This window comes from Anolis carolinensis, chromosome 4 (genome assembly GCF_035594765.1).
Source record: "Anolis carolinensis isolate JA03-04 chromosome 4, rAnoCar3.1.pri, whole genome shotgun sequence".
NCBI classification, from domain to species: domain Eukaryota; kingdom Metazoa; phylum Chordata; class Lepidosauria; order Squamata; family Dactyloidae; genus Anolis; species Anolis carolinensis.
The window spans coordinates 200,895,294-200,909,899 of record NC_085844.1 but is presented as its reverse complement, the minus strand read 5'-3'; the positions used below and the strand labels follow the sequence as shown (position 1 = coordinate 200,909,899).

Here is a 14,606-nt window from a genome sequence, read left to right as displayed (position 1 = left end):
GAAGCTATGAGTAGGATCCATCTAAAATACACGCTATAAACCAGGTGTTCCCAGCACGGGATCCCTAAATGCTACTGGACTTTGGCTTTAACTAGCATGGCTAATGTTGAAGGATCCTGGGAACTGGAGACCAACACGTTGCACCCATAGGATGGAAGCCACAATTATAAACTGCATGATAGGTAAAAATAGCCCAACATAATAATTATTTCTATTTACCACTGTTTTGTACCCACAAGCAGTTTACCTTTTGTATGTACCATGAAGGGTTGGGCCAAAGTAATCTGACATGTACAGTCAATTAAATGGTTCCAATTTATATTTTCATTTATTTATTTATTAGACTTGTATACCGCTACTCCCAGTTTGGCTCGGAGCGGTTTACAGGTTCAAACTTCAGTACCTCCTGCCAAAACTACACAGCTAAGCTACTTCCTGTTCCAAATCTCTCCTCCCTGGTGCATAATTTCACTTTCTTAAATAGGTATGTTCACTAAGTAGATCTAGAAACACTCAGAAATATATATGCTACTTATCTTATAACTTAAGGGTGTTAATATCCTAAAGGCACCAGATTCTATCTGACCTTGGAAGTGAAGCAGAGTCAGCCCTCGTTAGTACTTGGATGGAAGATTGAATACTCTAGTCTGTATTTCAGGGGAAGGAAATGGCTAAACTGCTTCTGAGTATTTCTTGCTTAAGAAAATCCTATGGGTCAACCATAAGTCATCAGGTGACTTGAAAACACACACAAACATACCGTGAAACTGTGGTTGGTGCTGAATTTATCATGCTTAGTGACATCTTCATGAACTGCATCTTGCCACATTTGTAGGGTCAACATTAGTTGACAGATGACTTGAAAGCACACGCACTTACATAAAATGATAGCTATGGATTTGATCTGATATACTGTTCTCAGCATACTTTCATACTAAGATGACACAGCCCTATTATCCTTTTGGTAATGCCTCTTCTACACTCATCCACCCACACTGTTTGCGTCTTCAATATTCTGAACCAGGTATCTTCCTCTCCTCTTAAGAATAGGGAAAAGATCTGAATTCATGTTCCTTCACACAAACATCTTCCGTGCCTAAGAGTTAAGCATGGTGAATGTCCATACGGTGAGGTAGGAAGAAAATACCTTGCTCTTTTATGTCCTTCTGTCTGGGATCACTACCTTTGTAGTGATGGATGGAGCCTTGCATTTTGCTATGACAGAAGAGCAACGGAAGAAGGTATGTCAACTGAGACATTTCAGAGGTCTCAATAATACACTTTTTTGTTGATAGGGTGGGACCAGCATCAATTAAAGCATTGTGTTAAGTGAGGCCTATCAAAGAGACTAAACAAAAAACATACAGTAGGTGACATCGAAATGTCACATACTGTAGGATGATTTGGTGGCCATTTTAGCAGTTATGTTTGTGCTTTGTGTAACGTTGAACAAAACTGAGCCTGTTATCACATAAATCTGCAACATTTAAGTCTTTTGCAGAATCTGTAACATAATGAGTGTTAGGCAGTCTTTCTATATTTTCAAAGCAAAATAAAAAGTTTCAATTTGAAAGCCAAATCTGCAAAAAGAGCTTGGTCTAATGTAGCCCATAAGCACAGTGTAGTGAAGTATAGTAGAAAAGAAATGTGTATATGTCATTTGTGCTTCATTATCAGCTTTGCTTAATCAGAATTCTTTTACTTTCTCCAGGCTCTAAGATATGTGGCCACTTGGATGTTGTAAAGAAACAGTGAGGAGGTTGGCACAAAAATAGCAATGTTGTTACATTTTCTAAGATGCAAATTAGCATAACCAATAGATGATCCTTTTGTCATATGCAAAACTCTTGAGGTCAAGGATCTGCCATTTGCTTAATCTGTAATTATTATGATGCATCACTGGTGACGACACTTTGCCTGAATTAAGTTGGTGTTTCATCTAATATGACAAAAATAGATTAAAAAATAAAAGTATGATGATTCCTCACCCACCCTGTTTTTTCAACTCATCCTCATGATGTACTGGGTAACTGCTTGTATCCTGCCCTTGTGGGTACTATAACACTCATTCACAGTGCTCCAACTCTTTTTCAGAAGTCTTTCAACATCAACACTAGTGTTATCATACACATGTTAAACCATGTAGAAGTTCACAAAGATTCATAACACAAATGAATGGAAAGTCACAGAAAGCCAGCTGTGTGATACCAAAATGACAGAAATTGAAGTGTAGAAAATAAAAACAATGTGAAAAATTGACAGTCACAGTTGAAAGGATGAGGAACATCTGTTGCGAGAACCAAATACACATGTGCAATAGAAACAGGTGGACTTGACATGGTCGTTTTGGTTACTTAATGGGGATGTGTCTGGACACCATACTCTTCCTCCAACCAGTGAAAAAGATTAGTAGCAAGGCCCAGACATCTAAACTCTCCTCCTTGACACATGTGGAGATAAACATGTCAAACGGGGATATCCCAAATGGGGAAATCTGCAATCTCCTTCCATCTTGAAGACTACTAGTTTTTAAAAGCAATGACACAATGGCAAAAACTTATCCAGTGGAAATTGTTTCATGGCTAACATGTGACAAAGTTATGGAGTAGAACATAAATCTGGTTTTAGCCAATGGGGAAAATGGAGCCAACTTGTTTCTGAAAATGTCTTTTACGAAGTGTTTGCTTGCAAAGCCACAGAAAACTTATACTACTATGCATAATGTTTATTTTTATAAAACAAAAGAAAAAATATACACATCGTATTCCAGAAAGAGAGTTACAACTACAAGACCTATTACACAGTACTTAGTATTTCTGGGCAAGGCATTATTTAAGTCTGACTCCAGTAAAAGAAGAAGTGTTTTAGCTGTCCGTGACTATAGTTGGTCTTTGTTCCCAGAGTCTTTTATAATACAGAATCTTTATCATCACCAAATATTTTCAGGCACTTCAGAGCCTACTGTCCATGGCAAGTTTCTTCCATTATCTTCCATTAGCTTAGAAGCTTCCTTAAAACTCCAGCAGCTGAAGCAGCAAGAAACTCGTTTTCTAGACCCCCTTCCCTGCTGAAAACACTACTGATGTTTTGCTTCTACTAAATAAAGGCACTAACAGAAGCCTATTTCTTTTATACTGTTGTGATCATTTTTAACCTGCTGAAGCATCTTTTGTCATGTGGAGTTTCACTTTTTTGGAATATACGAAAATAATTTACAGCCTGAGGTTCAATGTCAATAACTGGTGTAGGAGTTCAGAGGATACTTTTGATGATGCACCAACCATTTTTGATGATCCACCCATAGATGCCATTCTGGGATTGTTTCTTACGACAAACATTGGATCCACATTCCCTTTTCTCACTAAAACTGCTGCCTGTTCCTCCCCCCCCCCCCCAATTGCACCCCACGACAGGAACTGAGGCCGCTGAATTGTTTCCAGATGTTGGCTTCAGACTGAATGCACAGACAGGCCCCGTGTGCTGAGCTGGAGGGAAAGGAAGGTTTCAGGTTTTTCCCCTTGTAGCTGCTGCTCTGAAAATGAAACCACACTGCAGCTTTCTAGGTTCAGCTGCTATCGACCTTGTCTCTGAAGTTAAAGTCGGCTCAAGACATGCAGAGAAATGAGAAGAATGTCAGTGATGAATTTGAGCAATGTCTGCTGTGAAGCTTTCACCAGCAGATTAAAGTAATTACCATAATATCTTTATATGCCGTTTCACGGACAACTTTGACTGGATTAGTTTCCTTTGGTATAATGAATCACAGTCAGTCATGAAAACACAGGGCTTGTATAGGATGGGAGTATCTATTGTCTTCAGGATTCTGAACTATGGTCATTTTGTCTTGGCACCATATGCACCTCAGAAACATTATTACATTTTGGGATTAGGTTTTACAACTGATAAATGATAGCAATGCTGAAGTATGCCATTTACACATCAGACTACAATCTTGCACTATGTCCCCTTCTTTCAGTTGTTTCCCGTTACTGCCTACCGTACCAGTAATCCTCAGTGCTTCCACCCCTGATGTACACAGGGCCCTCCAGTTCTCTTGGTCCTGGGAAGACATTTTCATGTTGTATGATTATCGTTTTGATGAGCTCATTGACATGAGCCTGGCAGGAGACCTGATCGTGACCTTCAGGCACTGACATCAGTGTAGGTCCAAAGCAGATGGCTAAATTGTAGGGGTCCATCATGTTTTCCTCACTGAACTGAGATAAACTGCAGAAGAATGGGAGGAAAAAGGTGACTATGAGCAAGAACACTAATAACTACCAGTGCAGTGAATGAACAAAAGGAAGCAAAATTAGACCCATCTGTTCAGCTTTTAAAACTTGATCTAATATAACAAGAATTTCTTGAGGTTACCTGGAAAACATGGCTACCATATGAAGAACTGATGGCATTTGGTGCAGGAACTGGGAGCATCCCAAAATATAACACCTTTCATTAAATCCAGTTTTACTTCCATAAGATGGTGTCTCTGACACAATTTGCGCTCTGTGCATTTTTGGCATGCATACGCACAGCATTTTCCTGCTGGCTAACACTTTCATTTCTATATTAATCAGCCAGCATGTTTTTCATTTTCTGAACATCCCCACAATTAACACATAAAGATTTATGGTAAAATGGGGAGAGGGAAGAGTCATCATCTAGTTCTCTTTTAAAGTTTATTCTTTATGTTGATGAAACGTTGTTGCCGAAGATTTATTTCTTTGGCATTTTGCCCTGTGCACCCTGCTTGGATAGCAGCTGCAAGCAGCAACACCTCATACTCTGCCAAAAAGAGATGAAAGTGTGATTAAGCCATGGTGCCACATGGTTCACAGGCTGCAATAAACCTGGCAACCAGCTCACCCTTCTGATTTTTCCTATTTGCACCCTTCCCCACACCCAAGCTTTCTTTCTCCTTCAGTTGCCCAAGAAGTGGTGAGAACAGTAAAACCCCATGACAACACTCAATAAAAAATGCCAGTCATAAGCATTGAGAGCATTAGTCAGCATGACACAGTGAAATTGTCTCAAATGAGACAACCACTGTTTATAAAACCACTGTTGAAAAAAACCATCACTGGACCCCACTCAACTGGTGAACTATCAGCCGGTTTCCAATCTCCCCTTTTTGGGCAAGGTCGTGGAACATGTGGTGGCCTCACAGCTCCAGGCATTCCTGGAAGACACTGACTTTTTGGATCCGGCACAGTCTGGCTTTAGGCCAGGACACAGAACTAAAACAGCCTTGGCCGCCTTAGTGGATGATCTACGCTGGGAACTAAACACGGGGAGTGTGTCCCTGCTGGTTCTGCCGGACCTCTCAGCAGACTTCGATGGTATCCTTCTGGGACGCCTTGTGGGAATGGGCCTTGGAAGTACTGTTTTGCAGTGGCTCCGGTCCTTCCTCGAGGGTTATTATCAGAAGGTGTTTGGGGACACCTGCTCGGCCCCACAGCCTTTGTTCTGTGGGGTCCTGCAGAGTTCAATATTGTCCCCCATGTTGTTTAACATCTACATGAAGCTGCTGGGAGAGATCATCCAGAGTTTCAGGGTATGGTGTCACCTGTATGCAGATGATGTCCTACTCTGTCACTCCTTCCCACCTGTCACTAAGGAGGCTGTTCAGGTCCTGAACCGGTGCTTGGCTGCTGTGACGGTCTGGATGAGGGCGAACAAATTGAAATTGAATCCAGACAAGACAGAGGTACTCCTGGTCAGTCGCATGGCCGAACAGGGTATAGGGTTACAGCCTGTGTTGGATGGGGTCACACTCCCCCTGAAGATGCAGGTTCGCAGCCTGGAGCCCCAGGTCTTGGCGGTGGCCAGGGGAGCTTTTGCACAATTAAAGCTTGTGTACCAGTAGCGCCCGTATCTGACTGGGCCACGGTAGTCCACGCTGTGGTTACATCCCGAATAGATTATTGCAACGCGCTCTACATGGGGTTGCCTTTGAAGACTGTTTGGAAGCTGCAACTGGTCCAATGGGCTGCAGCCAGCTTGCTCACCGGAGCTGCGTATAGGAAGCACAGAACCCCCCTGTTGCGCCAGCTCCACTGGCTGCCAGTTTGCTAACGAGCACAATTCAAAGTGCTGGCTTTAGCCCATAAAGCCCTAAATGGTTCTGGCCCAGTTTACCTGTCCGAATGTGTCTCCCTCTATCAACCATCTCAGAGTCTAAGATCGTCTTGGGAGGCCTCCTCTCGGTTCCGCCCTCTTCGCAGACGCGATTGGCGGGGACGAGAGACAGGGCCTTTTCGGTGGTGGCCCCTCGGCTGGGAGATTAGATCAGCCCGCTCCCTTTTGATCTTCCACAAGAAAGTTAAAACAAGGCTCTTTGACCAAGCCTTTGGAAATTTGGTGTAGTAATAGATATGAAGATAAGGAAATGACCAATGGAACGGTCTGGACCACGCTCTTGGATCACATGATTTACTCTACTGTCAGAGTTAAATGTTAATGGTTTTAATTATGTTGTAATTGTATTCTAATGTTTATTATTATTATTTAAATGACTTCTGTACTTGTTTTTAAATGGCACTGAATTATTGCCACACTGTGAAGCTGCCTTGAGTCCCCTTTGGGTTGAGAAAGGCAGGATAAAAGTATTGTAAATAAATATGGTTGGTGGGCCTCCCCAACTCCACTTTACTATTACCATATAGAAACTTTTGTCTGCAGCTGTCAAAAGTACAATTCAATTATTGTTATCTGACCTGCAACACAACGAAGGGGCAAAGGAGAAGACATTTGCCCCAAATATATGCTGCTCTCTTCCTGCAAATGCTTTTTTGAATCAGAGCTTCCTTTGGAAGCATTTCAGGAACTTTCCATGTGAGCTGGCTTTTGATGTCCAGAAAAAAAAGATTTTTTTAACAAGGAAAGATATCTCTGTATAAAGGCTGAATTTTAATTTGATATTTTATCACAGGCTTTACATTTTTACCTCCTACGCTCTCTACAAGTCTTACAGAAAGCGTACGCTAAATTCCAGTAGATACATTAGTTATTTATTTATGCATGGGAAATGAATTTGGCTAGCTAGCAAAACCAGTCTTTAGGACCAATTATTCAGCCTCTCCTGTTCATACAAAGCGTACTCAATCAAACTCCCTCCCTCCACAATTTGCCTGTTACACAGAACATCTGCCTAATAATGTGTAGGCAGAATTACTGTGTGCATTGAGAATTAATAAGTGTCTTCCACAGTAACACACTCTTTTTAACCCACAGGTTTGTGTGAATAAAAGCTCAAACCTGTCAGTTTGGGCTTTGCAGGGTGCTAGTTAATGGTTAAGCACAAAACTGAATGAAATGCCTCAAGAATATCTCATAAAACATGCACTGTTTTCCAGTCCAGTCCTTTGACTTATGAGACATCATTAAGAGTGGAAGCAAAAATTCCACTCAATGCCCTAAGAAATCTCTGAGGAATGGGAATTCTAAAGACTGGGAGAATTTTGTAATTCTGCTTATAAGGAATACTTACTGACTGAGGAATGCAAAGAGGTATCTCATTACAATCAAAGTGGTTTTAGGCAAAGCCAGAAGGACTTTTCGGATGTGCTGAGCTCTCTCTTGCAGATTGTCCATTGCTAAAGGAACGGAGGAGGGGGGGGGGGGGGAAAGAGCAGGAAATATTACTTTTTAAACCTTACAAAATGATTTCTATTGCAGTATCTATGTGAATCTCATGCAGTTCCAAGTGCTGCTTCATGATTACACACTTCAAGGAAAAAAACTGATCTAGGGTTGTCAAATGAAACATATGCTGCAATCTATTCTTATCACATGCATCTGTATCCTCACTATCATTTCTAGCATGCCAATATGCCATGTAATAAAAATTGGAAGCACATGCAATCTTTACTCTGTGTGTGTGTGTGTGTCTGTGTGTGTGTGTGTGTGAGAGAGAGAGAGAGAGGGGGGGGGGGAATAGATAGAAAGACAAATATTTTCTTGCATAACTATTCTGAGATTGAACCACAGTGTAAAACACGGGTGAATGTCTGTCTATCTCCCTCCCCCCCCCCCCCCCAGCAAAACTTGAGATTCAAGGTAGTTTACAAGTTTACCCATTTATAAAAAATATACACAAAATGATCATTAAAATTCAAATGTAATATATATATAACCCAAAAACAGAAATGAGTAGAGTCTCACTTATCCAACATTAACGGGCTGGCAGAACGTTGGATAAGTGAAAATGTTGGATAATAAGAAGGGATTAAGGAAAAGCCTATTAAACATTACATTACATTATGATTTTACAAATTAAACACCAAAACATCATGTTTTACAACAAATCGACAGAAAAAGCAGTTCAATACATGGTAACGAAATGTAGCAATTACTGTATTTACGAATTTAGCACCAACATATTGTCCTTTCTAAAAAAAGCAATTGGTCTCAGAAAGACTATTAGATTTTTTTTTAAAGTCTCTATCTGATGATGGAAGGACAAGGATGGAGTTCATTAGCCAAGGAGTGGCCACTAAGAAGGCCCTTTCTATTAGAGGTACCCATGAGATGTTGGGATCAAGACTGAGGATTCTGGTGAAGATCCTAGAGCTCTGATATGCTTCAATGTTCAGGAGACCTGGAACAAGTTGTGCAGGGCTTCAGAAGTCATAACCAGAACTCTGAATGGAGCCCAGGAACCGATTGGTAGTCAGTGGAGCTGCAGTGACTGGAGAGGTGCATAGAAGAGAAGAGGCCAACCAGTTGTTGAACACTGCCTGGAATATGACTGAGGGAAAATTCACAATCTGTTCTGCAAAAGGTCCTTTGAAGCAAATGATGTGAGACTACCTTTAAACCATATGATCCCCAGGTCTTGTGGGACTGCAATTCTCAGCATTCTTCACAATTGAAAATAATGGATTTGGCTGTTAAAACATGCAGCCTAAACATCTGGAGGACTGCATGGTTCCTGCTACTGCTTTAGGGATTGTTCTGTGGTGAAGTTCACTGATTGTGTTTATGTGTCTTTGCATGTGTGTGTGTGTGTGTATTAATGGTGTGCATTCGGGACTTACCTTGTCCCGTTTCGTGTTCCGGTTTTTAGTGGGGCCCTGTTCCGTTTTTGTCAGACATTTGTTTTGTTTTGTCTTCTGGGCTGAAAGATCTGTTTTCTTTAAGCCCAAAGCACACGGGCCTCACAGGGCCTACAGCCGACTGCTGAGTAAGGAGGAGTGGTCCTTACTCGGCAATTGGCTCCAGGCCCTGCGAGGCCCGGGTGCGTAGGCTCAAAGTCTGTACCCTTAGGCCCGAAATACAACAAATACCGCATACATCTCTAGTGTGTATGCATGGATAGACTGATAGATCGATTGATTGAAAATTTGCTTTAAGATTGCTATTATAGGACATTGATTCTACTTTAACTGCTGCGAGTGAATCCTATGAAATACTGGTATGTGCCTATTTAAGATGCTTATTCAGAATCCTCTGCCAGAGAGCTTTCCTGCCTTGCCACAGATTTCTGTTGGATGCAGTCATAAGAGTGGAATCATGGTGTTACAATTGTGTAGTGGTTTATTTAGCCAGTATCTGATCCTCTGAATCTGGACAGCATGGAAGATCCAAGAATGGTCTCTGCTGAGGCAGCTTCAACAGAAAAGTCCTTCACTTAGCTCAGTAAGGTGGGTGGTGTAGGAGAGATCTCTAACATATTATTCCACTGATAGATTAACATAACTAAAAGATGAGGTAAAGTGCTCTGTCTATAAAAAACTAATGGGAAAAAAGTGGGCAGCACAAATCCTTGGCCTCAAAAGTCCAGAATTATTTGGCAACAGACTGTTCTTTTCATCTAATAATAAGAGTTAAACCGCCTAGGCCCGTTTTTTGGAAGAATGAAACACAGATCCTTTTAAGAGAAGCTCTCCTACATGCTACTTCAAAGTCTGCTTCCATCATGGACCTTCATATACTGGGACAATGGATATACTGTTTGCAATTCACTGTTTGAATGAGTCAGCACTAAGGAGTTTATCATTAAACTCATAGTCACAAGAACAAACTTACAATGTTCCTTTCTTGTTTTTAAAGCACCCTTGTAATGATAACCTTGTAAATTACAAACTTAACTTTGAGGAAAGTCATTTTCAATGTTCATCAAATGGAACATCTCTTGTGGTCATAAAGAACATCTCTCCTGGTTAAGGGAGGTAGCCAGACAGAAAGACACAGTTGTTGGATTACAGCACATGCACAAAAATTCACCTACTAATTTAGTTAAAGACACTAAAGACACTAAATTTAATAAAATAAAAAAATGTAATGCTTTGTGAAGAAGCTTTCACATAAAAACCTCTTTTTGATTCATGTATCTTTACCATGGTATCTCTCTGATGTAGTATTAGTTGTTTTAATCTGTCAAACGGAGAGGATTGGCAGATGAACTGTTCATGCATGTATATAAGGGATTTGTAATGAATCTTACCATTTAAAAACATGCACACACAGATATTGATAAACGAACTGCTAATGGGCCAAGGCCAGTGAGGAAGTGATTCTGTTTACTATCTGATCTTTACATCCTGGAAACAATGACCATCCTGAGACCATGGACCATGTTTTTTAATAGTAAATAGCTTAAATCCTATCAGTGTTGGGGTTGAAAAGGAAAGATTTTCTTGAGATGGTTAATAATAAAAAGCTGCAACTTGTAAGATGTTATTTCTTAACTATATATTAGGTTTGTGCAATCCAGGTAAACTGCAATCCGTTTGTTGGTGTCCTGGATTTCGATGGGAGCCCTGATCCGTTTTTTGGGGGCCTCCCAAAATTGGGAGGACAGAAATCTGTTTTCAATCCGGGAAGCCAAAAGATTCATTTTCTACCCGGCCCATTGTGGGCAATGCGAAGAACTTCACACAAGCTCCCCTTCCCGTCATTTTAGGCATCGTGTTTGTCCTTATAATCTTTATTAAGACCTGGATTAAAAGCATCAAAGTTAAGATACCACTCTTTCTGCGATCCTTTCCCTTCTGTCTGTAGAGGAGACTAGGTTTAATGCTTTGTTAAAGCTGTTTCTACTCTAGAGGAGACAGGAGTTATTGGTGCGCACGCTCCCTCCCTGCAGCAGGCAGTTTTCCAAGTCATTTTAAGGAGGCTTCCCAATTCCCACGGAAGGAAGAGGGATCGACCTGGAGGTATCCTCCCCTGGGCTTCCTTTAAAAGGTCCTCTCTTCTTTCTTGATTTGGAAGTGCTGGGGTGGTCCTTTTCCCCCTTCAACTTTTCCTTCTAGCAGCTGCCTCCCTCCCTGAACTCCGCATGTAACTGAAAGCAGCCAGTTTTTGACAACCTCTGTTCTGTTGCAGCTGGCAAAAAAGTGGTGGTGGAGCCCATGCCATTACGGGCTTCCAAACCAACCAAACTAGCTGAAGGCAAATGTACATAACAAATCCGTGCACAAGCCTCATATATATTATGTGGGACATGAATAAGGAGGACAGAAAACCTATTTTTAAGTGGAAAAACCTGTAACATATTTTAGAAGGCATTTTATCCTGACACAGTTGAACCAGAAATACTTTTTCTTTGTGCAATAAAAATACATTATTTTCTGATTAGGGCAACATTCTTCCATTTTTCCCATCAAAGTATGATATTAACAATGGCTTAGAACAAATAATGTCCTTCTCATAATGGAATTGACACCACTGCCAAACTGTGTGTCGTTTCTCTGAAGCCTACTGTGCTTTGCAGCCTTGGGAGATGTTCAAAACAGATACTGTGTGTGTATGTGTGTGTGTAGCTGCAAGAGGTAGAAGGAAGAGAAGGAAAACTCATGTAAAGTTGAACCCTCATTTTTGATTAAATTTCTTTGCAAGTCACACTGCCAACTGTTTCAATCGACTTTTCTGCTACTTACTGACACATGCAATCAAGTCATGAAAGATTTCCTTGGGGAAGAGAGGATGTTCCAGCCCACGAAAATAAAGCTTTAGAACTCCAGCTATTGAGTCCATATCATGGTCATTTTGGTCTCCAGCCAGTGGATCCTCCCCTGGTTACAGCAAAACAAGAACAAAAAGAGAGCAAACAGAAAATATTACATACTAAGAAAACAAAGTATGGAGTCCTCTATTCATAATATAAAGAGAAAGAGGGAAAACATAGGAGGAAGCTCAAGTGTGCCAAAGTGGATATTGTATAAAAGTTTTTTGCTTTCTTATACCCTCAAGAAGAAGTGGAATTCAGCAAATAAAACTACAGCACAGATAGTCAGAAAATGAGTCTTCTGGTGATCCTGAGTGATTTGCTCCAAATTGCCATGGGTTTCTGACTTCAAATAGTCTAACAATAGCAGTATCTAACAACTATTAAAGTTTCCATAACTAAATCAGGTTGTGGAAAAAGAATGTCTATGGGGGAATGGGAACAAAGCCATAATCGTTGCATGAAAGTATTGGCAGTCTTGGTTTGGGTAGTCCTGGATTGAGTATGTTCTCAGTATTATCCCCCTTCTTAATTCTAGGTATATGCTTTCTCACCTGAGTCACTATAATGCACTTGATATTAGTTGGGGTTCTAGAAAAGAAAGGAATAGGGCTCTCATACAATTAGCCCCAACCTGGAAGTTATGGTTACAGTATTTCTGTTGAATTGATATAAGTAAGTGAAGATAGTATTAATTATCACTCACACATAGTCTGACATTTAGGTAATGATAGACTGGTAATCCTCTGGTCTGTTAGTCTACTAGAGTACGTGTTTGACTATAACAAAATATACAAAAAAGGTAACCACCGAAGAAACAGATCCTAGAGAAAACCTGTGAAACTATATCAGATATGATGATGGGAAAACCTTAACAAAAATCATTGCAAATCTTGACAATCAAGGCTCAACTATTACACAGCCCAACAAAACCGTTTTTTAATTTGTGTCTTGGTTTTTAGGCCTGTTTCTGGGGTTATTTGGGGTGCTATCCAAGGCAATTCAGAAAATTGCATTGGATAGACCGCATCAGCTTTAGTTTCTTATATATGGTTATCATGGTTTTCCATAGGTGAGCAGATGGCAAATAGTAGATGGCCTATGTTCTGTATCTTCAAAACTAGAGCTGATAGGGAAAAACGGGTGCCATTTTCGGAATTAGTAGATCAAACAGATCCAGAAACAGGTCTAACATTTGTGAAACCCAATATGTGTTGGCCAGTGTCATCTTGACATAAAATGTAAGAAATAACTTACAAATTGTACCATTTGTAGCAACATTGCTCTACACTCTCTGACCCCATTTTGAATCTGAAAAAAAAAATCAAAATACTGTCTTGTGTTCCCTTGGGATAGGAGATGCTATTCTGTCAACAGATGTTTCAGATCCAGGAGAGACCTTTTTAAACAGCCTTGAAGTAACCCAGAAGTTGACTCACAACATAGAAAAATAGTTGATTAAAATATTTTTTAGCAATAAATGATTGAATGGAAATGGATGGCAGTGAGATTCTCTCCAAGAAGAAGGACCATAAAGGTAGAAGACACATCTGTTGAATCCACATCTAGCAATTAGTCACAAAAATTATGTCAACCCTTCCTACTTTCTTTTTACAATCCTAAACACCATCATTTAACATGAATTTGTCATAGTTCGGTGTTCATACTAGAACAGAAATGGTAGCATTTGTTGGATTTTCTACGTTCAGCAAAGGATAAGAGGGATCCTCTTACCTCTGCAGGAGTCTACCGTATACCATGCAGCTGTGGACAAGTCTACATAGGGACTACCAAATGCAGCGCTCAAACACGAGTCAAAGAACATGAAAGGCACTGCAGACTAACTCAATCAGGGAAATCAGCTATAGCAGAGCACTTGATGAACCAACCTAGACACAGTATATTATTTGAGAACACAGAAATGCTCGACCACTCCAACAACTATCATGTCAGACTACACAGAAAAGCCATTGGAATCCACAAGCATGTGGGCAATTTCAACAAAAAGGAGGAAACCATGAAAATGAACAAAATCTGGCTACCAGTATTAAAAAAAACCTCCAAAATCAGAACTGTATATAAGGAGTAGCATTCTGAAGGCAGAAGAATTCCAAACATGAATCAATCAGGGGCAGCTAACGACTCTGAACAAAGGATTCCCCCAGGCCAGGATGTGATGCTGGGAAGGCCATTTAATGCTAATCAGGGTGATTACTTACAACATTCACACTGGCCTCCAACAGACTAGAGTTCTTTCCCTCCACCCAGGAACTTCCACAGATACATAAACCTTCCTTGCTTAATTTCTCCATACACCTCACAACCTCTGAGGATGCCTGCCATAGATGTGGGCAAAACTTCAGGAGATAATACTTCTGGAAAATGGCCATACAGCCTGGAAAACACACAACAACCCTGTGATCCCGGCCATAAAAGCCTTGGACAACACATTGAAATGAAATAATTAGGAAGGCCTGACTAGTAATGCCTCAATGTTTTTTAAATCTACAACTTCTAGAAATCTGACATAGCAAGAGTGCAGCCCCATTTGAAGTGTATATGGCAATGTGACAGGAAACACAATCCCAAGAGATTTTAGATGTCAAAGGTTACTATTCATTGGGGGTGGGGTGGAGATAGTCTGCCTGTATGAAAG

At 40.6% G+C, this 14,606-nt stretch overlaps 1 protein-coding gene across 6 annotated transcripts in view; it reads right to left on the bottom strand.

Annotated features, from left to right (window-relative positions):
• The window catches only part of srgap2 (SLIT-ROBO Rho GTPase activating protein 2), a 286,112-nt gene that overhangs the window by 18,712 nt on the left and 252,794 nt on the right, over window positions 1-14,606 (bottom strand). For 5 of the 6 annotated variants that reach the window (XM_062978583.1, XM_062978584.1, XM_062978586.1 and 2 more), the window contains 3 exons: window positions 11,883-12,017; window positions 7,490-7,595; window positions 4,003-4,227 (listed from right to left, as the gene is read on the bottom strand). In XM_062978583.1, the coding sequence (XP_062834653.1) occupies window positions 4,003-4,227; window positions 7,490-7,595; window positions 11,883-12,017 (466 nt within the window). Of the gene's footprint in view, window positions 1-4,002; window positions 4,228-7,489; window positions 7,596-7,615; window positions 10,160-11,882; window positions 12,018-14,606 lie in introns of those variants that run through there. The other variant, XM_062978588.1, reaches the window with a different exon arrangement.